At 37.2% G+C, this 25,451-nt stretch overlaps 2 protein-coding genes across 2 annotated transcripts; one reads left to right on the top strand and one right to left on the bottom strand.

Moving 5' to 3' along the window:
• The first annotated feature begins 1,104 nt into the window (after nt 1-1,104).
• arid6 (AT-rich interaction domain 6) lies at nt 1,105-5,967 on the top strand. Its single transcript, XM_023265503.3, has 6 exons — nt 1,105-1,306; nt 1,991-2,147; nt 2,879-2,931; nt 3,316-3,413; nt 3,506-3,665; nt 4,344-5,967. Exons 2-6 carry the CDS (start codon nt 1,997-1,999, stop codon nt 5,658-5,660), a joined length of 1,779 nt encoding a protein of 592 aa, XP_023121271.2. The 5' UTR covers nt 1,105-1,306; nt 1,991-1,996; the 3' UTR covers nt 5,661-5,967.
• A 1,098-nt stretch (nt 5,968-7,065) lies between these two features.
• LOC111565424 (rhotekin-like) lies at nt 7,066-25,332 on the bottom strand. The gene is made up of 13 exons (XM_023265476.3): nt 24,496-25,332; nt 22,840-23,039; nt 21,836-21,882; nt 21,683-21,736; nt 20,703-20,820; nt 19,140-19,385; nt 18,962-19,056; nt 18,780-18,886; nt 18,557-18,685; nt 16,247-16,409; nt 15,260-15,358; nt 12,766-12,853; nt 7,066-10,101 (listed from the first exon to the last, which is right to left on the bottom strand). Exons 1-13 carry the CDS (start codon nt 24,511-24,513, stop codon nt 10,095-10,097), a joined length of 1,371 nt encoding a protein of 456 aa, XP_023121244.3. The 5' UTR covers nt 24,514-25,332; the 3' UTR covers nt 7,066-10,094.
• Nucleotides 25,333-25,451: the final 119 nt, after the last annotated feature.

Here is a 25,451-nt window from a genome sequence, read left to right as displayed (position 1 = left end):
CGAGACTGTATTTACTTAATTAGGAAAATAAATCATTTCATAATTCAGGCTTCTTTTGGTAGCATTTACATCTGTGAAAAAGTGTTGATCATATTTTAGATATTACACAAGCACTTGCTGTAGATATCATCACTTTTTACTGTGATTTTGGTGTATATTCAAAGAATACTAACTAAATGGATGAACGAGGGTGTGTCTCCTAAAAGGAAATAAAACATTAGACTGCTTCAAATTTGAACTATTTAGCCAAATCTGGCAACACTCAACTCAAAATACTGTACACAATCAAGAATGAAACTCTAAATAAGTCCTTCTGTTGTTCTTTTAACTTTTAATCTGAGTAACATACATTCGAATGCAAAAAGAGCCCTATAATTACCAACCTTGCTATGTGCCTCACAGGTTCAAATACAGTTAGACAGCAATGGAAGTCTCACATTACTTGTTTGCACATTGATAATTACCATACTGACGTCGTTTTCATGCCAGCATCATCATATTCTACTTGGAAATGTATGTTAACTTACAACTCATAAGCTCGTAAACTTAAATACTCATTAAAAATGTTTATCAGGAAGCCTAATTGTACATATTCAAAAGTATGCTCTTTGTATATAACTGACAAAAACACATTTATTTCATCATTAAATACAACTGTAAAAGGGCAACTTGAAAAGCACTAAACTTTTTAAATGTGGACCTAAAAACATTCCCCTCACTAATATGTAATACATCCAAATGTCTTGAGATATTTAGAAAAACATGAGTAAAAACTATTATTTGGCATGTATATTAAAAATCATAATACATTCAGTTTAATTCTACATTCAACGCTCAGTCACAATAAAGAATGTCTGCTATAGCAGTAACTGATGTGTTTTAAAGACTTTAATCTGTCTCAAATAAAAACAAATGAATACATGTCAACGTCACTAGACTATAATGAGCTTTAATTTTCACCAGTTTCCTCATTTTTCTGCCAATATGGGAGGCATATTCCGGTACACCGTTTCTGGCAACATGCTCAAGATCAAGTTGAACTGGTCTGGCGATAGAAATCTCTGTAGAAGACGTTGGAGTAAACACCCCCTCAGTCAGTTTCCCTCATTGTCACACAGGCACCAGCCAGAGACAAATGCATGACTGACGTGACGCGACAATAATAAGCGCTGGCAGTGATAATAATCAGTTTTTTTTTGTATGAACTGGATGGATTAGCCAATCTGTACATTGTGAATTCTATCTTTCTGATCAGCCGGACAATGAGCTAATTTTATCCATCATTTTTCTCTCAGTGGACACACAGGTGAGGAACAATATATTGGATAGAATTCTGAACGAAGCTGCTCTATAGTTGTGTGCAATTTCGTAATTAGATTCTCTTAAAATGGTGTCTCTTTCCACCAATTTACAGTTTCTGGTCACTTTTGTTGTTCAGTAAATGTACTGCTGTCACTGCTTATTGTTATGTAATCTGTATTTTACCTAAAGTATCTAAATCTAATTCTAAATAGCTTTCTGTAATTCAAATTTATATTTTTAAATTAGGGGAATGAAGTCTTTGAAAAAAAATACCACACTACTAGACGAGTATGTGTAGCTTTTCTATGTTGACTTGTGCGTTACATTCAAAAACTGCGAAAAAGTAGTTGATGAAAGAGTGCATTGATGCCACATTTTGAGCCTCACATCAATGGTATGTTGTCTATGGGGAAAGGGTTAAGTCATCCAAGACGAATGAGATCAAACTTTGATTTATGGTCAAAAATCCGGCTGTGTTTGACAATCATCAGTCAAGATAATGTGACCTAGTAACAGTGAGCCATTGTCGCCCAGGAGTCTCAGACTTGTGTTTGGCCAAGTAGTGCTGTACATCATATTTTCAATCTCACAGCTGCCAGAGTAAATAAAAGTACGATCATTTTAAAATATGGAATTATGAAAAGTTACTCGTGATGATGAGCTGAAAATTCTTTTCTGATAATTGCAGTTACAGATGGAAAAGGCACAAGGAGAGTTTCAGGAGGAGAGGACCAAAGAGCCGGTGGAGGAGATCACAGAGGAACAATTCCTCAAAGATCTCTACCTGTTTATGAAGAAGAGAGATACACCAATAGAGAGGATCCCTCATCTGGGCTTCAAACAAAGTGAGTACATTGTTTTCTATTAATATAACTCCTTTAAGCAGAATAAATTCACAATTAATGAGTGTGAGCATCTAGATTTGAATGCACTTATTTTCTCCATGAAATTTGACGTTTAATATTGCACAATTATGGCATATATATATATATATATATATATATATATATATATATATATATATATATATATATATATATATATATATATATATATATACCGTATATCTCCTATATCTCACAATTTTTCTGTCTGTTGCAAATTTTATTTAAAAAAATGTAGCTGTATTGGTAGTAATGTGTGTTCATACAACATATGTTCAGTGAGGCTGAACAAGTATAAAGAAACATGCACAAAACAAAGCTTTAGATTTAGCATCTCTTTCCAAATATGTATATTCTAGCAGATATAAAGTCATTTATAAAGTAACTGATTAACTAATAGATTTAATTTGCAACTGTCTAATAATAAGTGGATCATTTAAGACAGTTCTTAAACCCAAACATTTCCTAATTTCAGTTTGTTTAATTCAGCTTCTTTTTCTGTTTTATGTCATTGTAAATGAAAAATTTCTTCTGTTGTGGGAACAAACCAAACTAGGGTTCTGAAGAAACATAAAAGACACTTTTCATAATTTTCGGACATTTCAGAAAATAAAAACCTGATGAAGAAAATAAAAAGAAGGCAGATTGATTTATAATGAATTTTGATTGTGTATGTTTTATTTGTTTTTCAGTTGATTTGTTTGTGATGTTCAAGACTGTCAGTGACCTGGGTGGCTACCATCAGGTAAATAAATTCTATTTCCAATTTACCATGCATATTATTATTATCTTTATGATTATTACGAGTAGTAATATTAGTATTAGTAGCATTTTAATATGATTCAAGGTATTTTTTAATTTTGAAAACAATAAAAACATAATTTATTAAGCTGTTGTTGCTATTTCTATTCTTGTAAATTATTATTATGCGACAATAAAAGCTTTTGTTGAAATAGAAGATAAAATGACAGGCTGTAGACTGACATTGATAATGGACTATATTAATGATACAAAAGCTTGTCTTGCACATTTAGAAGTAGCTAAAAAATTATATAGTACGGGGCATTGGTTTGTACATTCATCCCTTTCTACAAATAAATATTTAATAAAATATCTTGCATTTCTCCAGGTGACTTCTCAGCAGTTGTGGAAACAAGTTTACAACACACTTGGCGGAAACCCTCGCAGTACAAGCGCAGCCACATGCACCCGCAGACACTATGAGAAGTGAGTCCAACGATGCATGAATATTTCTCCGGCTGTGAGTCAGTAGCAAGTTTTCTAAAAGGTTCTAATGGATCCATGTGTTGTTTGTTTAGGCTGCTTCTCCCCTACGAATGCCACGTGAAAGGCATCTTAATGAGCGCCTTGCCGCGTCATCAGCCAAAGTCTTACCACCACTACACCAGCTACAGCAAGGACGACGATGGTTGCCCAAGACCCGCCAAACGCAAACTGTTACCAGTACCGCCGCAGCAGGTTGGTATTATTTTACACTTAAACAAGTTTAGAAACTTGTTTGAGTAGAAAGTCTTTTGAGGGAACAACCTCATACTACCCGGACATGGAGAGGATTGACAGATTGATAGCTCTTTCTCAATTCTGTGGTTGGTGGTGCATGACTGTTCTTCGTCGGAATGATTTGTTTGATTAATTTCAATAACGAACAAGACAAAGAGGAAAAGAAAATGATTTCATAAGCCATTCACAGTTTCACTAATCACCTTTGATGCAGTGATTACAATTACAGAAATTAGTAAACTATTCCATATTGAGCATCGACATGATATATTCTTGACACAACTCGATCGGATTCTGCTGAAAGAAACCTCAATTAGGTAAAGCATTTTTCTTTTGAAGTCCAGTAAATGGAACAATACATTAAAGGCAGAGGCTTTGATGAAAAATCATGATTTTAAGCTTAAATTTAGTTACATATCCTGACAAAAGAAAACATTTTTCAGAAATTGAAAGAAACCAAATCTGATGAACTGTGCTTATAGAGTTTCTGACTCAGATAAATGTTTATAAAGATACTGGGTCTTTGAAACCCATCTGTGGGTTCTGGATTTCAAAGGGTTGTTCCAGAAAGCAAATAAGAGTTTTATAAGAACACTATTCCTTCAACGCCTCATGAACCACTCATTTCTTTCACAGGGTCCTCACAACCTCCAGTCGGACCCACGTGGGAGTCTCTTCCCTCTGCCATTCCAGTATACTCACTACTATCACCCAAGCCACACAGTTCTGCCTCCATATCTCCCAGTGACCTCCACAGTGTTGCCTCCACAAAGCCCCGCTGTCCCCAAAGCTCAGCTCTCTCTCCATCCACCCCACCTCATCCCAAGTGACAGAGTGAAGGAGCCGCTGGAGCACTTGCGCTACCTGGCAGAGCAGTACAAAACCTCATCTGGACTGGCTGAGCCACTGAACCTCAGCATTAAAGCTTCAACTCGGGACACTCACACCAACCCTGTCTCCTCATTCGCTCCACCTTCATCCAGCAAGAACCCAAAGTTTCTGAACAAACCCTCCACACTCTACAGCGTTAATCACACAGGAGCACTGAGAAATGAAGAATGTGAGACACAAGATGGTGAATCGAGTGAAGGAGTTACAACCTATTCATATCCTGTGAAAGCAAGGGAGGAGACGCATGTCAAAGATGTGACAGAGTCAAGCAGCCCCATGTATGCCTCTGCTATGACACTGGGAACAGAGAACGACTCCATTGAAACGGCACAAAAACGCACCTCTCCAGAAATAGACTTCACAATCTGGCCAAAAGACAAGATGGAAGCAAGTCCAGATGTCAAGGCGCTCAATCTCAGTCGTTTCTTGCCCAGTCTCTCTCAAGACAAAGATGGCAAAATGGAGATTGAGATACCTCTGTCTGTGTTTCATAAGTGGCTCAAGTTGTGCGAGACCTCAGCCTCGATGCCAGGGGCTAAAGAGCCTCCTCTTCATACTCAGGAGAAACAACCTGGACAAAGGAATGGTTCTGACGCAGACGTCATCCCCACCAATTTGACGTTTCACATGAATCCTCAGCACCAGAGCACAGCTGAGGATCTAAGGCTGAGGAATGTGCCAAGCCCTACACCATCCACCCATCCAATCAGTAATCACCACTTTACAAGCCACAATGGTTTCTCGCGCTACAAGCCTTTGTCCTCAGGTGACATTCTGAAGAATGCAACCAGTCAGAATGTTTTTCCATTTGATCAGCAGAATATTAACAAGTCATACAACGCAAAGTTCCCCAATTCCTGGCATGCCGATGACAAAGACACTCAGGCTCCCAAAATGTGCCCTAATTACGTGAGAGCTCAGCAAGAGCTCGCCTCCAGGATGCAGAAGTCAGACATGGGACCCTCAGCTCTGCTCATGATGAATTCCAGCTCCGCTTCTCAGCCCCAACTCACCACTGAAGAGATCATAAAGCTGAAGAAAATCATCTCAAGCTCATCGTGAACACCATGATTATATTAACACACCATCACCACATTCAAGCTGTCTCATATTAAGCTCTTTTATGTACCCTGTGTCTTACAGAAGTTCAATATATTGCATATGATTCAGTTTAGTCATCACATAATATGCAAGCGTCAGTTCATCAGGAGAAAAATGTCATTTACTGAATAAATCATTCTCACCCTGAAATAAAACTTGGAGAATGTATATTGTTGATCTTTTTAAGTGTTTTGTACAGAAATATTGCTTGTACATTTAATCTAATTGATGTGTAAATCTAAATAAATTCAAATTGATAAAGTAAAAATTTCATGATTCATTTGTTGATTGTCATCCTGTTGTCAGTGATGTTTTCACAAGAATCATTTTTAAAAATTACATCATGTTATATCATGTTATACAATCTTTTCCATTTTAAGAGTTAAGGCAATAATTCTGAAAGAGGTTAGTTTAACAGCAATAACTGTCTTTTTATGTCTTCTAGCAAGCTATATTGTAAAGGAGGAGTGGAAGTTATTACCCATCAAGGTGTGTATGCTCATTTTCTTCACCAGTTAAGCATCTGGGACACAATAAACCAATCAGACATGACATTAAAACTTCTGACAGGTGACGTGAACAACGCTGATTATCTCACCACAGTGGCATCCTTTAAGAGGTATGACACATTAGGCATCCACTAAACACCCAGCTTTTAAAGTGGGTATGTCGGACGCAGAAAATAAAATGGGAGGGTAGGAGTCTGAGCAGCTTTGACAAGCACTAAATTGTGAGGGCTAATTGAATGGGTTGGAAAACAGCAGGTCCTGTGGGGTGTTTCCCGCATGCAGGGGTGAATATCTACCTAAGGTGGTCCAACCGGGAGGCTCAATGATGCATGTGAGGAGTAAAAGCTGGTCCATGTGGTCTGAACTCACAGAACTGTGAAAACCTTAGTGCTGCTATGATACAGATGTCAGAACACACAGAGCATTGTGGATAGTTGTGGCTGTGTACGGACATGCTACCATCAAAATCTCATACATGTGTTTCAGAACTGGACCATGGAACAATGGAATAACATGGCCTGGTCTGATGAATCATGTTTTCCTTTACCTGATGTTGACAGCAGGGTGTTTGTACGTCATTTACCTGGGGAGGAGATGACAACTGTGGCAGTAAGGTAGACCAGTGAAAACAGTGTGGTACACATATACCTACCTACAACATTGCACACAACGTTCAAGAGTTCAAGGTGTTGACTTTGCATCTGAATTCCATAGTTCTCAATCTTACTGGAACGTCTGTGCTAGAAAACAACAAAAAATTCCAATTCATAGAGGTAACATGCTAAATTTTTAGTAGCGGATACCACAGTAAACCTGCAGTCAGTTTGGGTGGCATCAAGACGACCAACACAACAACCTATTAGGAAGGTGATTTTATTGTTGTGGCTGGCCTGTGTATACAATCAACATGTGTCAATAGGCATTAAATACAGTTTCATGTGGAAAACTATTTCTCTTAATGGTCTCATTTCTTTCATTTGAAAACAACAAAACAAACTGGAATACATTTCTGAACTTTCATAACCAAATCAAATATGTGCTTTTTCTGGCCTTTCTCTGCATTTCATACATACCGTGCCCAAATACCAGAAGTCAGTGAAGTAAAAAGAAGACGTGTGAGCTGGTCTGTAGTAAGCTTTGTCTTTATTAGTTATGCTTGAACACTACATTCCCAGCTGATTATTACGTTGTTACTGTAATTATTATTTTCAGATTCAAAACATAGTGTTCTAAACTTTCAGGTGGGACAACAACACAGAAATATAGAATAATAATAAAATATGTCTGTAATAAAATTCAGTTCAAGTTCAAAGTAATATAACTCAAACTGAGTAACTACCAGATTCCTCCCACTGTCTAAAGACATGCATGGTAGGTTAATTGGTGATTTTAAATTGGCCATAGGTGTGAGTGTGTATAGTTGTCGGGGTCTTTGTGTTAGCACAGCATTGTCCAGGGTGTCCACCTCTTCATCAGTCAGCTTTTATATTTATTACTGTAGATGTTAATGAACTTATCAGTAAAAACGTCTACATCGTGTATTTCAAGTGTCCAAATTCCTTCAGCTTTTTCTTTTTTTTTTTTTTTATTGTTAAAAGCTCCTTTTATAAAGTATTAAACTTGTCATCAATTTACACAGTGAGCTCCTGATAAACAGTAAGTTTCTAATGGACTGAATCTGTGCCTGAGTGTGATACCCAAAACCCTCCCCAAAAACGCAATAATTGAATTTTATTAAGCTTTTGTCATCTGTAGAAGCTATACAGTGCTGTGGAGTATTTGCCCCCCTACAGAAATCTTCTATTTTTGCCTATTTTTCACACTTAAATGTTTCAGATCATCAAACAAAATTTAATGTAAAACTAAGATAACCCAAGAAAACACAAAATGCACGTCTCAAATTATGATTTTATTTACTGAAGAAAAAATGCTGTCCAGCCCATTTTGCCCTACGTGAAAAAGTAATTGCGCCCTTAGCTATAAATCTACCAAATGACCAAATGAATTTGGTAACTGGGTTCAGTTTCTCCAGCCACACCCACATATGATTACTGTCAGGCTTGTTGAATCTGAACATAATTAAATAGAACCTGTCTGACACTGTGAAGTAGCTAAAGGGTGTGAAAAAGCAGCACATGATGCCACGTTCTGAAGAGATTCAAGAACAGATGAGAAACAAAGTCACTGACATTTATCAGTCATTGCTGAGGCTCTGAGACTCCAGAGAACCACAGTGAGAGACATTATCCACAAATGGAGAAAACACGGAAGAGAGGTGAACATTCCCATTAGTGACTGGCCTGACCAACATTTCTCCAAGAGCGTGTCAATATCTAACCCATGTTTAGGTCACAAAAGAACCCAGGCAAACGTCAAAAGATCTGCAGGCCTCACTGGTCTCAGTTAAGGTCCGTCTGCATCATTCCACAATAAGGAAGACTCTGGGTGAAGATGGCGTCCATGGGAGAGGCACAAACCACTGCTGACCAAAAAGAACATAAAGGTCCGTCCGGCGTTTGCAAAAATATATCTAGATGAGCCATTAGACTTTTGGAATAACATCCTGTGGACTTGATGAATCACAGGTGGAACTTTTTGAAAGACATGGGTCCCGTTAATCTGGTGCAAAGCTAAAACTACTTTCCACAAGAAGCACATGATGGTGAAACATGTTGGTGGTAGTGGTGTGATGGTTTGGAGCTGCTTTTCTTCCACAGGAACTGGGCGACGTGTTGTAATTGATGGAGCCGTGAATTCTGCTCTCTGTCAGAAAATCTTCCTGGAGAAATAGCCACCATCAGTTCATGACCTACCTAAGCTATCGCCAAGTTGCCAAGGGTGGCCCAAGCATTTATTAGGTTTAGGTGGACGTTTGTTTTTTCACAGGGGGGCTGATATGAGTTTTCAGTAAATCTTTAATAAATTATCGTTTAAAAACTGCATTTTGTAATTTGTGCACTATCTCTGTCGAATATTAAATATGCATATTTTTGTCATCTGGACAATTTAAGTGTGAGAAATATGCAAAAATCAAAGGTTTCTGCTTTTTCACGGCACTGTATATACTGCATAACACTGGAATGATTTCCAAGAGGTGTTCCCACCAGATGGCCACGACTATGAAACCACTGGTGGTTACTGTAAGGGGAACTGTCTGCTTATGCTAAACAAGATTTTCTACTGGGACTGTTTGGCTTCTGACTCAACAGATATGCGCAAGCAAGCCCTGCTTTTATGGTTTCAATATGAGAATTCTGTGGGGGTAAGGGCAACAACAGTTGAATTGGGCATAAATGAAAGTGTAACCGCTGTATGTGTTATGACATTACAATAGGTAGCTGAAAATACAAATGAGTTTGATTTAGTTGTTGCTTAGTTGCAGCCCCTGTGTTAAATGATCCATCAGTCAATTTCCATTCATAGATATATTTCACATTTGTGAGACACTTAGTTTTTGTGAATCTCATGTTAGAGAATAGTCTGTGGTTTCTTTTCAAACATTGTGCAGCACTGCACATAAAGATAAGGTGATTAAGGTAAATAAAATGTTTTTTTAGAAGCCACTTGGTAAATGCTATCTCTTAACATGTACATGTAGTGTTGTACTTATTCTACATTTAATATAACATTACAATCATTTCTTTTCTTGAGATTGCAAGTTCACATTTCTTACTTTTCACTCTTTTTTACTAGTAATGCTGGTTGGATAAACAGTTAAGGAGAAGAATGAAAACAGTCAGTGTGGTACAGTAAGTGTGGTGTCCTCTGCAGGTTTTGAAACAACACCATTCATCATGTCCATGTCTTTTTCCTTGACCAGGCATAGTAACCACAAGCGGACAGAATAACACTTTCTCACAGGTCCAGATTAGCAGTGGCAGGGTCATCAATAACTGTAAAAAAATGAAAGAAAAGAAAAGTCAGATAAATCTTATTCTACTCTGTGTGTTATGATCAGTGTAACACTAAGTATAAGGCAGGTGAAATGACATGGAAACTGTTTCTTTGTGCCAAACACGTGTTAACATTCCAGTCTGCAAAGATTTTTAGTCATTACACCTTCCTAACAGGTGAAACTATTCATACAACTACCTGTGAACTCCAAAATTCCAACTGTGAGATTCTTGTCAAGGCATCACTTGGTATGAGGATATTATCTGTTTACCAGAACATGCATAAAACACTACATGCCAGTCAACAAGTTTTGCACGTTCACCTACAAGTAGGAGGGAAAGTATGTGTTTTTCTTGAATTTAGTCTGGAGAATCTACCTTGTTTACCCCACAGCACATTTCATACATCTGGATTTTAACTTTATCATCTGTTGTTGAACAATGTGACAGGATTAGGTTTGGTTGTACTTTTACAAACTGTCAGAAGCAGTTTAGTATCTGCTTTTAAAATGTTTTCACAACTTTATGACATTATGTCCAATTCTCTACACATACCACTGCCAGATATCATCAGATTTAGGGTGCTTATGCAAGTGTTCATCATCCTTGAAAGTTGTAAGCTTTAACTATCAACAAAGTTTCGTTGCAGAAATGTAATGACAATAAACATCCTTGAATCCTTGAATCTTTTCAACATTTAATCATACTCAATGTAATTAGAATATTTGTCCAGAAATTACAAAAAAAAATCTATATGTATATCTTTAAAATAAGATAAAATGGATGATAAGTGATTGCATACGTATCCTCCCCCCTTGAAAGCGACTCATCAATTTCAACACAATTGCAGCCAATTGGTGCTAGAAGTCACAGTTATTGAAATGAAGCTAATCTGAGTGCGGTGAATGCATCCTAAGTGACTGTAGTATAAAGACACCTGTATCTGAAATGTCAAGTTGCTGGATACTCCTGGATATAACTACACCCTGATGACATAAGAACACTCCAAGCAACTCTTTGAAAAGGTTATTGAAAAGCATAAGTCAGAGGATAGTTACAAAAAAAAATAATTCAAAGACAATATCCCTTGGAGTACAGTTAGATCTGTCATTAGGAAATAGAAGGAATATGATAAATGCATAATTCTGCCTATAACAGGTTGTCTTCTAAAACTGAGTGACCGTATAAGACAGAGACTAGTGGGGGAGGCCACCACGACACCTATGACTCCTCTTAAGGAGTTACAGTCATCTGAGATGCATTCATTGCATTCAAATGATCTAACTTTCAATAACTGGGACTTCTAGCACCAGTTGCCTACACTTGTGTTGAATTAGTCACTTTAATAGGGGTGACTAATGATGTAATCACTTATTTTACATTTTATATATTTAAATAATTGACATTGCTGTGTAGTAATCTGATTTCACTTTGACATGAAAGAGACAAAAGCCAAATTGACTTGAATATGATTCAGTGTTTAAAAGCAATAAAAGGGGAAAACACTGAGGGTCTGTGATACGTTTTCTAGGCACTATATGTGCCTTTCTATACCAGCATGGAAAATCACAGCAAGCTGTAAATATTCCTACAGTCCAACCTTCAGCCACACACCACACAGTTATGCATACAATGTATAGGTCTAATAGAATACTGGGACAAAAAAACTAAAACGTCAATCGTTGGTGGGAACGTACACAATGTATTCAAAGTTAGACAAGGATAGCATTGTAAAGGTTGGCGTTAGTCACCTTGTCATACACCTTGTCAGTTATCAAAGTCTACAGTTAAACCTGTTCTCCAAGACATTGTTTGACCAAATTCTGGCCTTTCTCTGTACACAAAACATCACACTCCTGAACAAAATGTGAAGCTGCTGACAACCCTGTGCATTGTGTGCAGACTTAAACTTGTAACTTTTATTTGCTTGCCATTGTAAAACATCAAATTATCAGTCAAAGTCTGATGACACAGCCTACATTGTGTAAAAAGACGTATTTGTCTTGTTTAGTTCTGATGTCACCTGTGAGTCACGTCCTTGGTGACCTCAATGGGTGCATGAAAGAGAAGATCATTACCTATGTCATTATCTATTATGGCTTTTTCCATGATAATGAACACACCAAACAAGTAATATGGAACTTATTATTAAAGCTGTACAACCTGTACAGCCGCAGTAATTTCACTGCAATTAGAGTGAGATGAAAAGAATATGTGCTGAAATAACATGTAACGCACAATACTTACCACAATAAGAGGTACAAGGTCTGTATTCCCATGAGAGTGTGAGATATTTCTAAGAATCAATCTCTATCTCTTTTATCAACATATTTTAACCACAGAAGCATTGACAGATATGTACACATTGCAAAATACATATTGTTATGTAAAGTGCGTGGGCAGGAATTTATTGTTTCACTCAACATGTGGTGTCAGTGCATGCGGGTCAGATTCAAACAGGTCCTTTTGTTGTGCTGATTTAAAGTCACTAGCATGTCCTATTTAGCATTTCACTGCTTGAAGTAACAATGCCAGCTGCACTGGAATGTCACAATAACCAAACATAAGATTAAGTCTGTCATGCTAAGCTTTGGGGGAGGATTTTGTATTTAATGCAGCCAGAGAAAGTGAATCATACTGCCGACTGTGTGGTAGAAAACCTACCTTTCCTTGTAGTAAGAAGAGAGCAAAGAACGAATCTCAAAAGATAAATCTGGAACCGCAGGCCCCTCTCTGGGAGGTGAGGGTGTTACTGAGGAAGAAGAAAAAGGAGAAAAATGAAAGATAAATGACTTTAATTAAAAGTTACCACGCTCTAGATCAAATATGTTAAACATGTGAATGGAAACAGTTTGGCTGATAAGTGTCTGATTATGAGGAACTGTTCCTATTGTCTTTACTGCTGTATTTTTGACTTCTTTTCCTTGTGAGACTTTTACTTTCCATGAACATTTTGTTATTTGAACAACGCATCCGCATTTAGATGCTAACAGAAGTTTTCTCCCTCAGTGCCTGCTTTTGAGTGCAGCCATATAAGTTTTGATTGGCATGACTGATATTTTTGTCAGCAGGTGTTGGAGATAATGTGTCTATTCACGTCCACATTGTCTGTCTTATTGTCTCAGGTCATTGTTGGGCACCTTTAGTTATCTTTTAGATCCTGCTATTTACTCAAACCCGTTTGTCTACTTTAAGGCTAGGCGTCACTCCAACTTTCTGCAGATAAAGACAATACCTTTGCAAATTATAGGCTATTGTCAGAATTCCTGTAATGGACGGTGAAGCGCATGACGTAGGTTATGACATTACTTATAAATTAATGGTTCTGTATGTTTGTGAGCTTTAATTAAAAGTTAAAAGCAAATAATGTTCCGTCTGGTTATGGCCATGATATTTTTGTTTTGATTTTCTGAGTCTGTCGATATGTGCCATTGTGTTTGTGTGTATGCCTGTGTGTGTGTGTGTGTCATTGTGGCAAAATGTGGTTGTGGAGATGCTGGCAGAAACTTAGCGTGTCTGCTTTTATGTCTGTGGAAAGATCCTGGCAACACAGCATTACAACTGTGCACTCAAAGTTGCACTCATGTAACTTTACAGGTATGCAGTTAGAATCAGAATAAAGTTTGAAGACAGGTTTGGTCCAACCAGTGACTACTACTGCAAAAATGTAGTAATGTCCACTCATGGGTCAGAATCACGACTGGTGTGAGCCCATCCCAAGCTGATCTTTAGTTGCTTTTTTGTGCAAATCCCTTCAGCAGATTCATAATTTAGTAGCAATGGATATTAAATCTCCATTAAAGTGGAAAATGTATGACTGCTTGTGAAAGGAGGAGCTCATCGTTACAAACCCACAGAGAATTAGCATCAGCACTCTGAAGTTCACCTTATCATTACCAAGCTTATTGGAATTTTCCAGGTCATTGTTTTGCAACTTTTCTGTTTTGATTTATTACTCTGCCAATGAATGCGGTGGAGTTATGTGACGATCAGCGTCGGTTTGTCTGTTTGTCCATCTGTCTGTCTGTTAGCAATATTACTCAAATGGACAAACGGGTTTATATGAAATTTTCAAGGAAGGTCGGAAATGATGCAAGGACCAAGTGGTTAGATGTTGGCAGTGATGCAGCTTATAGTCTGGATCCATGGATTTGTTCAAGATTTCTGTATCATTGCCAGATAGCAGCATGGCGTCACTGTAACTATGACAAGTGAACACTATGTTGGCTGCCTGATGACAATCACATGATTGTGATCCTGCTACAAATCGACCGCTGCAGACTTATTGAGACTCATCTGTTGGAAATGATATAAGGAACAACTGATTAAATTGTAGGGGTGTTTCCGAGTCCCATCAATTCCCGCTGCCTGCTACATATTTAGGATGTGCTCAGCGCAAGGTTATTTTGTCTCTGGGTAGCTCTACAATAAATGGCCACATTCTATGGTGCCATGATTTCTGATCATCAATAACTAATAAACAAATGCTCCATTTTTGACAATATGGGGGAATGAACAGCCTTGGCGGAGTACTATGCTCTCTAAGTGCTTTTCTTGTTTTTACTGGTCTCATCCAGTTTTAAACCTCCTAAAAGCCACAGTACTTTACATCTCTGCACCAAAATTGTGGAGTTGGTGACTAATTGGTGAATGTAGTGGAGTATTTAGCATCTAGCAGAAGTTAGGGCAAACAGGTGAAAATAGGATGAATTATGAACTTTTATATATCAGGCGTAAACAAATGTGAGCCTAAATGAATGTTAATGTAGCTCAATATCTGGCAACTGCTACCTGAGGTTCACTGCAACAGCAAAAAGTTTAAATATATCATGTTACAGCTTGCTGTTTCTGCCCCTATGTGGTCAAAAATCCATAAATGCAGTTTTAATTCATCAATTTGCAATTTAGGTGCAGTTTGATTTTAAATGTCTTCACTGCATTTTTAAATTGAGTACACAAATAAAAGCTAACATATAATTATAAGTGAGACAGACCTGAAATGGTAGAAAACGTTGTAATGAAACCCTGAAACATATTTTGTGACAAATAAATATTGTGACGTGCAGCAACTTTAGTCAGGACTTGAGATAAACAAACAAAAAAGCCCTTTAAGGTTGTAGTTGACTGATATTACTGGAAGATCTGCCTGTCTTACTACCTATTTCATGGAATAGAGATCCCTGCTTCACCGTGATGGATTTCCTGCTGCTCGGCGTGTCAATCTTCATAAGGTTATCACAACACTGTTTCCACTGACCTGCAACGAAAAGTATTAGCAGGGTTTTGTACAGCAGATTAATGGCAAAAATGTACCCAGACATTAATAAACTAACAGCAAGTGGGCTGTGAAATCACTCTTTCAATACCTGACACGCTGGCAGCATCTCAACACCAGTCTGATAATGTGTATGAATACCTCAGCTTACAGGATGTCATACCTGTTGTACTGTATATCAGTATGTAGTTCAAGTTGTAGCTAGCTGCAAACATTGGATTCTGATAACTTCATGAATCAAAATGCCTATTTGTGTTGCTCTCTGCAGCCTAAAAGTGCAACAATCTTTTGAAAAACTTGAGTAAAAACACCAAAAACTAGCATAGTTTCACTTCTCACTGGGCAACTGAAGAAGACCTCTGTATCAGTAGCATTTCATTGTCTTGAATGTGCTATTCATTGCACTTTTCTTTTCTTGACTTTTCAGACAGCCTGAGGGTTTTCCACGTAATTTCCAAAGTGATAGTTAAAAAGACGGCTAAACATTAAACCAAAGATTGCAGACAAACAAACACACCCATGTGCATGCCAAGGAGTGGCACATTACCGCATTGACTCATTCTTAATGTGAATGTGATGACAGGTTCGAGGAGGTTTTTTCAGGTCTGCTCCGTGTATGTAACCCACATGCAAATGCAATGGGATTTTGGAAACCCATTTCTCTCTGACTATTTTCTAGTATTAAAGGTTGTGTTGTGTGCACACGCTGTAGTTGTGTAAAATAATACATATTGAAACTTCCTTATAATGTCTCACTTGAAACCTGTCCTGCCTGCTAAAATATAGTCGAAGCAGCTTTGCCAGTTGGTACAGATCAGCCTGCGGATGTTATTACAGTCAGAGTAACATTTTTTTTCTTTCAGGTCTCACTCATGTTATAGACATGCTGCTGCAGGGCCTTGTCCCAGCACTGGATGTCTTCAGGTGTGTGTGTGGTGAGAGTGTAGGTTACATCATCTCCTTGACGCTGCGTACTGATGCATATATAGTGGCACTGGACAGGATCGCTCTCAGACACACAGACGAGGGTATCCTGATGGGAAAACATGTCAAATTATCTAGGTAATAAGACTGGATTGCCTGCATGAATACATATGGCAAAGTACCAAAGAGATTATTTTCCCACACATCCACATATTTCAGACATTACAGCTAGTGATGATGTCACAGCTGGCCTAGACTGTAAAAAAAAACCCAAAATGACATAAACTTTATTAAAATACATTTACAAATTTATTGTAATTTCACAAACTTGTTTTTGTTTCCTTCTTATCTAATAGAGCAAACTTAATTGAATAAACTGAATGACTTCAAGTTAGTTGTCAGAACAAAAACTGACATGGATTGAAGTGTTTTCATTAGATGATAATATCTATAAACTCTATGTTTATCTATCTATCTATCTATCTATCTATCTATCTATCTATCTATCTATCTATCTATCTATCTATCTATCTATCTATCTATCTATCTATCTATCTATCTATCATATATATATATATATATATATATATATATGAATGAATATTGATAATATTAATAATAGTCATTATCATTATCACAATCATAATCATAATAAATTATTGGCAAATATCTGTTATTAAACATTAAAAATAAACAAATCCTGTGTATTAAATCATGTTTACTTTAAATTAAAAATTAAGGACAGAGAATGTATTTTAATTCTAGTTTATTTATTTATTCATAATTTTCTTGGTTATTTCCTGTCATTCCACAATTTGGCACCCCAGCTGCTGAAACATTGCTGCTGTTTTCTGTCTGTCTGTCTGTCTGTCTGTCTGTCTGTCTGTCTGTCTGTCTGTCTGTCTGTCTGTCTGTCTGTCTGTCTGTCTCTGTCTGTCTCTGTCTGTTTTTTGTTTGTTTGTTTGTTTTCTGTATTTTTTACATGGCATCTTGAAATATTAAGGCTTTACTTTTAATTGACAAAATACTTCAACAGCTCAATTCCATTTGTCTGAATTTCTGCATAAATCCGCTGTAAACAAAAACATCTTTTTCAATATATATCAGCTACAATCCATTGAGTACATTTAACCATTCTGTAATTCTGTCCTGTGGAGCTCAAGCTTGGGCTCAGGTTAGCAGAGGAAATGTAACATTTTGAGAGTCATGGAGATAACAAAACATGCAAACTGAAGATCAGATTTTTTTTGCACTGAACAAAACCATGTTTCTCTGTTTTTCTAGTAGCTTTTACTAGTTACTAGTAAAGTCTGCAGTTTTGTCCCCACTTACTTGTCCTGTATGCAGACCTCTGTCCACCTTAAAGCCTCCTGACTCCTGACTGTGTACTTCATCACAGGCAACACAATCCTCATTAACCAATGCATCATATATCGTATGCAAAAATGGGTTAGTCTTCCTTAACAGATACAAAGAAGCTACATCGCGTGTGATTTAAAATAAAACTCAGCTGCAAAAACTTCCTCATTACAGCAGTTCTGTGGTCTCACACTTAATGCCAACATCAGGTCATGTTTTAATTAAACCACGTTAGCTTAGCTCGAAGAACTGGTTTAATTAAGTTGTTGACTTCCTGCAAAAAAAATAATCCTTGGAATGAAAATGTTTCATTTAGCTTTAAGATTTTAAACTCAAGTATTTCGAGCTGCTCTTCTTTCACTGAGATGTTTAAGGGATTAGATAGATATATATATAGATAGACATATATATAGATATATATATAGATAGACATATATATAGATATATATATATATATATATATATATATATATATATATAGATAGATAGATAGATAGATAGATAGATAGATAGATAGATAGATAGATAGATAGATAGATAGATAGATAGATAGATAGATAGATAGATAGATAGATAGATAGATAGATAGATAGATAGATAGATAGATAGATAGATAGATTGGTCATCTTTGTATCTGTAATATGATGGTTGAAGAGCTTACTATTTAACTATTTTATTTATAATAAAATAAATGCAAATACATATATAATATAGCAAATGTCAGAGAAAGGAATCATGCTTAAAATTTTCCAATCTTCAGCTCCTCACAACAGATTTCTTCTCCATTAATTCATCACTGCACTCTGGTGGCCTTGGCTTGTCATTGTCATCAACCTGAACAAACAACTAAATGAATCCATCTCTTTATTCATCAGGTTTTGATTGTTTCGAACCAACCTTTCTGATGGGGATCACAAGCAATGGCTCCTCCTCAGACTCCAGATCTTCTTCGCTCTGATAACAGAGAAGAGTTTGTCTCCTGAGGACACCGTAGACATCCTCCCAATAATTGAAGTCCTCTGCAAGCTGAATGAGAGCAGGGAGTAAAGTAATACTGTGAATCACAATAATAATTTATAAAATTAAAAAAGGGGGGGATAATGAATGAAAATCTAGTCACCTTGACTTTGATTTGTCCACTTATCACTGGTTGAATCATGCACTGAGGCTGAGCAGCTAGTCGACAGCACATGTTTCCATACAGAGGCAACCAGTGTGGACTATCCTCTGGAAAACAACAAAAAGAATAATTTGCAATTTGTAGAAGGAGAGGAGGCAAGAGGAGGAGAAGATCAGACTCACCTGTTGTTGATAGTGACAAATCATGTGTCTTGAAACCTTCCTGGATGTGTTCAATTGTCAGTGTTGTGTGAGCCAGCAGGTTATACTTCGCCCCCCTTCAGACAGAAAACATGGCCACAATCAGTCACAGTTTATCTAAAGGACAACACAAAATGTGTTTCATGAAGAATCATCTCACAGTGCAGACAGGTCAGGCGAGAACGTTGGTGACATGCTTCCAGGTCTTTCTCCTCCTCCAGTGGAAATAGATCCACAAAAAGCCGCAGACTCGAATGCAGCACGGATTTTTTTCCCAGAGGAGCGTCCCAGTGAGCCCCCAAGAAGGCTGGCTTTCCTGGATCCCAGAACCGCTGGGGAGAAATCCTCAACCACACAACTGCTGTAGAGCTCAACTCGAAGCTGAAACCCTGGAGCTACATTGTTGCTGCTCACACACACACACACACACACACACACACACATAGAAAGTGATTTATAAAATGGCTTTAAGACAAGGTAATATTGAGACATCAGTAGAAAAAATTTTTTAAAAAAACACACAAAAAAATCTACACTGCTTGTCCAAAAACAAAAGTCGCCACCTGAATTTAACAAAGCAAATAGGTAAGAGTCTTCCATTGGATAATTACTGCAGTGATGAATATGTTGAAGGTGGCAGCAACTTATTTAATCCCAGCTGATGCAGTGAGGAGCTTCTCATTTCTTAAACAATCATGTTGGAAGACAGTTTCTGAGGTCATTGAAAGGATGTTAATCTGTCTCAGATGGGTCACATTGTTGCCTTGCAACAAACAAACAGAAAACTAAGGAGATTGCAACATCCAACGCATTATTAAAAACTGAAGGACAGTGGTGAACCATCATCTTTGAGGAACAAATGTGGTCGGAACAAACTCTTAAATTATCATGGGAAATCAACAGTAGAACTCACAGTTATGTTTAATAGTGATAGTAAGAGCATTTCCACGTGCACAATGTGAAGGAAACTCAAGGAATTGGGACTAAACGGCTGTGTAGCTCTAAGAAAACCACTGATCAGCGAAGCTAATCAGAAAAAAAAAGGTTTTAGTTTGCTAGGTAGCATAAAGATTGGACTCTGGAACAATGGAAGAAAGTCATGTGATCTGAGTCCAGATTTACCCTGTTCCAAAGTGATGGGGCATCAGGGTAAGAAGAGAGGCAGATGAAGTGATGCACTCATCATGTCTAGTGCCTACAAGCCTGTGGGGGTTAGGGTTATGGTCTGGGGTTGGTCAGGTTCAGCAGCATTATGTTCCCAAAGACTGAAGTCAGCTGACTACCGAAGTATACTAAAAAATACGAGGTCTTTCTTTCCTGATGGCATGGGCATGTTCCAAGATGACGATGCCAGGATGAATGGATCAGGGAGCATGAGACATCATTTCCACACATGGATTGGCCTCCACAGAGTCCAGACTTCAGACCCATTGAGAATCTTTGGGAGGTTTTGGAGAAGAATTTGCGCAGCGGTCCGACTCTCCCATAATCAATATAAGATTTTCGTAGAAAATTAAAGCAACTCTAGACAGAAGTGAATGCTGTGACATTGCAGAAGCTTATCGAAACGATGCCACAGTGAATGTGTCGTTCTCAGAGCTAAAGGCGGTCCAAAGAAATATTGGAGTGAGCAACTGTTTCTTGGATGGGCAGTGTATATTTCTTACTTTAAATGGGAATGAACAGAATTTAAGTCTCTACAATTGCAGTAGTGATGACTTACAAAACAATGGTGTCGTCAAAGCAGATGTCAGTTAACGTCCTGTCGACCATCACCAGGTCAGTGTCCTGGATCTCGGTTCCACACTGAAGCAGGCAGAACACAGCACAACGATGGAGCTCTGCAAGGAAACAGAAACGAGTACACTGTTAAAGAACAAAAATACATTTTGAAGAATTTTTCCTTTCAGAAACTCGTTTTAGACTCAATATAATCTGAAATTATAGAAATTAAATTTATTATTGAATTTATAACCATAAGTATTAGTTTAATGGCCATAATTATACATTTTTTTGAAAGGTAAATCCATTGATTTTATAGGTGGGCATATATTTTAACATTAAAGATCTGTAAGATTTTCTTATATGTGAATTTATATGTTTAAAATTATACTAAACTTTATGTAAAATTAACAGTATAATTTTGCAAATTGAAACTTTGCTTTACATTATTTTACAATATTTTTAATTTTATTTTTACAATAACAATAATAATACCTAATAAGAACTAAATTAGAGGTAAATTTATTGTTTTTACACGTGTATGGATCCTCTATTAATTATTAATTAATTGTTATTGCATGATGTGATATTAATGCTAAAAACAGAATTTTAATTACAGAAAAATGCCTTTTTTGTGTGTCATTGTTTTGTTTTTTTACAGAAGTTTGTTTTTCACTCAGGCTGATGGTAAATTACTTTTTTTTAGACTTTTGTCTTTACTGCATAGGAGAAGTACAAAGTCTTCATACATATTTGGAGTGTATTTTTTATATGTTTTGTCCTGTGATGATTTATTCAAGGTAATCAATGTGTAGACAGTAAGTGTTTTTAATTTCATATACTCTTTATAAAAGGGCTACTTTATAAAAACCAGTGTGTCAGAACTTTCACTTGTGAATTAAACTGATTTTTTTTCTTTTGATCCACCTAAGTTCAATAGACACCACAATCAGTTCCCTTCATCTCACCAGTCTGACTTACCGCCTTTGTTTTTGAAGTACTCAGAGTCTTTCCACATGAGGGGGATGCGCAGGTCTACAGAATGCAAATGATTAAGTTAGGAGTATAAAATATATGAAAGATTAAAACTTAGTTGAAGTAGTTTCTGAGGCAAAATGTTTCATTAACGCTCACCTGACAGTGCTACTTTTCCTGTGCATGGCTCTACATCTTCAGATGGTCTGCAGTGAAGGACACAGTCATTTATCAACCATCCACACACAAGGAGGTGGACAAAATAACAGGAACACTAATGACAACGAAGCAACGAAACAAGCTTAGGTTCAAAAAGAACAGCTTACAGTTGAATTAACACATTTGTTTCACATTTTATGTTGTAATTTATTAAAATTCTCTCCATTACATACATAGTCTTGAAAGTATCTGTATGCACACGTGAAGGGTTAAATCAGGGGTGTCAAACTCATCTCAGTTCAAGGCCACATACAGGCCAGTTTGATCTCATGTGGGCTGGACCAGTAAAATCACGGCATGCTGACATATAAAATGCTTCCCTTCATTTTAGTGCAAAAGTATGTTCTGAAAATATTCACATTTAAGGATCTATGTTTTCACAAAACTTCATGACCAACCTGAAATTTCTTAAGAAAAACAAATGCAATTTAAACAATATTATGCCTCAGTTTATCATTTACAATTTTATACCTTTTTAAATTTTAGATTTTCAATTTTTATATTTTATCGTGTACAAATTAATTTACACATTAAAACTTATAGATCATAGTGCATGTACAAAGGCACAAAACATTCTGTCTCAGGAATTGGGAACTGAACAATATAGTATTTATACACAGTTTTACAAATGTACAATTAGCAGTTAATGTCTTCTCTAATTTTTCCCCTTTGCAAAGTCATCCTGTCGGCCAAACTGGACAGTCTGGCGGGCCGGTTTTGGACCATGGGTCCTATGTTTGACACCCCTGGGTTAGATTCACAATAAGGCAAGCTTTATAGGATCTCCATGAATTTAAAATGTTATCTGACCTCTAGTGGCTCACAGCAAGCATGACAATGTCTGCAAACACAAGACTTGCTTCCTCTTTATAATACACCAGCGCAATGTTACTTTCTACGTCGCTTTGCTGTTATATTATCTGTAGATACACAGTATATCTGACCTGCGCCCCACTCTCTGCAGGATTTGTGCTTTCCTCATCTTCTGCAGTTGGCTCAGCAGGGCCAGGATGCGAGCGTTGCAGGTTAGCAGACTCTTGGAGGCCTCCAGGGCCTGCTCTCTCTGGGAACAAGCTGCCAGCAGCTTACTGGCCCCCTCACGCATTCTCACCTCCCTCTCTATCTGCTGCAGCAGCTCCACATCCTGGAAGAGATTTGTGTAAAAAATTTAAAATTGCATTACTTTAAATCCAAGTCTGAGACCCTGAGACACAGATGAGAATAAGCTCTGTTTTGGAAATCAAAGAGCCAAACAGCAAGAGTTTGCGTACACTGTTTGATGTGGCTAACGTCACTCTACTTTGCCTCAGAATGCAACATTTACTATCTGTTTGTCATGGATAACTACATTTCTTTTCCACATTTCTGGATATTTTGTGCTTTTATCAGTCGTGTAAGTTTCAAACACCTGACTGTTTCTTCCAGCAGGAACCTATTACATAAGAGCCCAGCACCAACAAGGCTGACAGTGTTAAATTAGTGCATCACTTTAATCCCTGGATATCGTCCAGGCGTCAGATCTCTCAGAGTAAACTGATAGGAGGTAAGTTGGTCACATCACAAAGCAAAACCAAGGTTCATACTGCAAGAATTTATCTCTGCACAATACATAATGTTACCTTTGTCTTTGAAACAATAGCTTTTGTTATGCTTTGCTGGGAGGAAATATGATACTGTATTTGGAGCAATAAAGAATGTCTTCCTGAGTCCTCATGCAGTTGATGGAATTCCTTGATGGAAGATTTGATTTATAATCCGCTTAGAAGCATGTTTCCTGGTCAGCTTTTTAAAAGAGAATCTACTTAAGTGTGTTGTTTGTGTATTATGTTATTGTGTGGACATCAGATGTCATGCATTATTGTGATGACTTTACACTATAAGTTAATAGTTTAGAGCCTTAAAAATAGTCATTCACGTCTGATTTTGCAAGATTTTGTCATCGATCAGACACTTAATATACACTGTGGTCTTTGAAATGAGCTATCAGACCATTAACAATTACATTCCAGTTCTTTATTTTAATAAAATGGACAAATTTTATGTCATATTCCATAGACATGCATCACAATGGACTATTAGTCACATTTTTTGAAGTTAACACATCATATCAAGTGAAGTACAGCTTTAGGGATCAGAACACTGTTGCATAATTCAGTCATGTTTTCTGAGGTTAAGCCTTGTTGGTATGTTTGATTTCATTCTGAGTCGATCTCACGAAATTACATAACTCATGGTTCACCCCATTGATTTAGCAGAATATTAATTGGTTTTATATTTTTCTTATATTTCCAGGGCTCCACTGGAAACTGACGGTGATGCACATTTATTACAGCTATTTGTTATTAATTATATTCTATGTTTTTACTACAATATTCATTTTCCTACAGAAACACAGAATATGCATTCAAATTAATGCAGGGCTTTGATGAGTAAATGTGCGCTCTCAAATAAAGTGCCAGTTATTCTTTGCAAAAGATTCACATCTCAGACTTGCATTTAATTAAACCAGAACACTACACAATCATACGCTCCTGTGTCGAACCACATTATTTACATTCACCTTAAATAGGATCAATATAAAATCCTGTCCTTTCACTCACCTGGCTGTTATCATTCATGTTCCCTCTGCGGCAGCTCAGACGTCTGCTCGGCTCTCGGTGCAGTCAGGCAGCACGCTGACTGAACGGACTAATCTCACAGCTGACTGAAACAGCATTAAGAGGGAACCTGCAGACTGAGCAGTTAGTTACTCAACAGAGAGATCAAAACAGTCTTAAGCCTTCCTACAAGAGGTTGCAGCATGAGGGATTAGAGTCTCAAACATTATAGTCTTTTATTCCAATGGCTCTATCACACGCACTTGTGGGATCGCAATCATGTGATCGTCAGCAGGCAGCCGACGGAGTGTTCACTTGTTGTCATAGTGATGTCATGACGCTATCTCGCAATGCTACAGAAATCATTAACAAATCCGTGGATGCAGACAATAAGTCACATCACTGTCAAAATCTAATCAGTTGGTCCTTGTGTCATTTCTGACCTTCCCTGAAAATGTCATCCAAATCCGTTGCTCCAGAAGTCAAACAGAAATGTTTCTAACAGACAAACAGATAGACAAGCCAAGGCCGATTGCCACAGGAGTCTGCCAAGGCTTCGCCTTCATGGCGGAATAATAAGCATTTTTAAAAATTGCAAGTAATTTTCTTGTATATGACAATGTTCCTTGGCTTAAAAAGTCTCATTTAGGAGAGCAGTATGGAAGTTTAGTACGTTCATTAAACCAAAGTAACAAAAACACTGAGCTACTTTACAATGTGACAATGATCTGATGGGTGACATATTACCAACGCTAAATATCATCCTAAGCAGAGAACAAGTTTCCTGAAAATATTGCAAAATAAACTTGATGAGATAGTTACACAAGTCTGCTAAATAGAATACACATCGAAGGTAATATATGTGGACACAGACCTCTACAGTTGCAAGATATTTTATCAACATTGGCTGTAAACCTATCTTTTAAAAACACTTGTAAATTTGAATGTACATGGACATT

This window comes from Amphiprion ocellaris, chromosome 17, assembly GCF_022539595.1.
Source record: "Amphiprion ocellaris isolate individual 3 ecotype Okinawa chromosome 17, ASM2253959v1, whole genome shotgun sequence".
Classification (NCBI taxonomy): Eukaryota; Metazoa; Chordata; class Actinopteri; family Pomacentridae; genus Amphiprion; species Amphiprion ocellaris.
Note: the sequence above shows the minus strand (reverse complement) of the source record. Positions and strands in the feature narration are given on the sequence as shown.